The following is a 1,696-nucleotide window of genomic DNA, read 5'->3' as shown; positions in this document are numbered from 1 at the left end:
TCTTGAGGAAGGAAAATAAAGAGGCAAAGTCACACTGCTCTGCTGGGAAGGTGTGTGCTGTTGTGTTCAGCCCTGGTCAGTGGGAGAGTGTGTCCCATCACCAGCAGCTTTGCTGAATGTCAGCAGGAGTCACAGGTGGGCATTTGACATAAACTTCATGTTTATTGTTTTCAGGTAAAGAGAAGGCAATTTGTCACCTACGCGTGACAGGTAAGAACCAGATGCCAAAAGGGGTGATAAGTAGCCTAGATGGCCCGAATTTATTCTTTTCAGTGTTTCCTAGAAAATCCCAGCAAAAGCAAGAAGTGATGCGTTTAGAATGATTCCACAGCCATGTTCTCCCAGAAGAATAACAGTGACAGGAAAGGCACAGGATTTCTTTCCCAACAGCAGATCATCCCTCATTCCTGCAGCTCTCCATGTGCTGCAGTTTGCTCCTTTGGAAACCTTCAGCTCTTTGCACTGGGGGACGTCAGATTTTTGCAACAGAGAATGATGGGTTCAAAGCAGTACTTAGCCACATATTCACCAGGTTCGCAGGTTCCAAGTCGGCAAAAGCCCCTTTCTTGCCTACAGTGGCACGCGCCCCCTTCATGCGTACAGCCTAATGGTCCATGAGCATCTCCTGGAACAAGAAGGGGCAAGCTGGTGGGTAAATGCATGGGGCTTCTTGTGCCAACAGCGCTGCAAGCATGCATTGCATGTGCGGCTGCATAGAGCACAGGTGGGATACCTGTCCCAAAGGACAGCTTCAGACATCTGTGTTAAAATACCAAGCTGCAAAGCCAGCCTCACTCAAGGAACATCTTATCACGCAGTCGTTTATTCAGGACGTTGGCAACGACCGTGCATGGGAGGTCAGAGCAGTTGTCCTTGCCCTACCAAGGGTGCAAGTGCAGCCTGAGAAAAGGAAGAAATATTTCCCCAGAGGACAGGTCCTCTCCTTACATCTTCTCCAACCAGTCTGCTCCTGCAAAAGCAGTGAAGTTCCTCGTTTTCACAGCTACTTCCCTGCACATTTTTGCACTACCCCAAGGGATTAAATCATGCATTTTGCCAAAGTACCTCATCCATTGCCTCATCCAGAAACCAGAGGACACCTTTCCTCAATACCCATTATATTTTGATTTGATTGAACTGTGAGAAAAGATAATTCCTCTTCCCAAATACCTCTGTTTACCACCCTCAGCATTCCTGGTCTTACCGTGACCCACAAGGGAGATGAAGATCAACATGAACCAAAGGATCCCCATTGCATTGGTTCTGCTGGAAAAGCACAGACCTGAGGTTGTGCTGAAGCCTCTGTGTGTTGCTGGCACACTGGGTGGCATCTGGGAAGAGGGAGTAGGCAGGAGTTGATTATATTCCAGTCTCAGGAACAATGTCTGCTGCTGAGAAAACCATCCGTGTCATTCCGACCCGATGCTGCGGCTCCAAACAATGATGGCTCTCTTCACGTTCACTGGTTATCAGCGTCCCCAGTTCCTCTTTCTGTCAGTTGCCATTTTGGACTGGTAGGTTGCCAGCTGCAGGCAGTTTGGTGGGAAAAAAAGCTCAGGGGGATGCTCTTCACCTTCAGACAGCAAAGTCCATGGGGAGCTGATGGGTGGAAGGCCCCCTGAAGGGAAAACTCCTGAGGAGCTGCAAGGAGGAGAACGGTGCAGGCCGGGAGTGATCCATTTTTTATCTGAGGTTG

At 49.1% G+C, this 1,696-nt stretch overlaps 1 protein-coding gene across 1 annotated transcript; it reads right to left on the bottom strand.

The window, feature by feature from the left end:
- Positions 1 to 449: 449 nt before the first annotated feature.
- LOC136015965 (gallinacin-12-like) lies at positions 450 to 1,381 on the bottom strand. The gene is made up of 2 exons (XM_065682615.1): positions 1,205 to 1,381; positions 450 to 625 (listed from the first exon to the last, which is right to left on the bottom strand). Exons 1-2 carry the CDS (start codon positions 1,329 to 1,331, stop codon positions 450 to 452), a joined length of 303 nt encoding a protein of 100 aa, XP_065538687.1. The 5' UTR covers positions 1,332 to 1,381.
- Positions 1,382 to 1,696: the final 315 nt, after the last annotated feature.

The sequence above is a fragment of the Lathamus discolor genome, chromosome 5 (assembly GCF_037157495.1).
Source record: "Lathamus discolor isolate bLatDis1 chromosome 5, bLatDis1.hap1, whole genome shotgun sequence".
Classification (NCBI taxonomy): domain Eukaryota; kingdom Metazoa; phylum Chordata; class Aves; order Psittaciformes; family Psittacidae; genus Lathamus; species Lathamus discolor.
The sequence above is the reverse complement of the archived record's forward strand: the minus strand, read 5'-3'. Positions and strand labels throughout refer to the sequence as shown.

Excerpts from the sequence above, each read along its gene's own strand:
- LOC136015965 (XM_065682615.1), bottom strand. The coding sequence starts at position 1,331 with ATGCCACCCAGTGTGCCAGCAACACACAGAGGCTTCAGCACAACCTCA. Across the intron at positions 626-1,204 it reads CATCTCCCTTGTGGGTCACG|GAGATGCTCATGGACCATTA; the intron begins GTAAGACCAGGA and ends TTCTTGTTCCAG.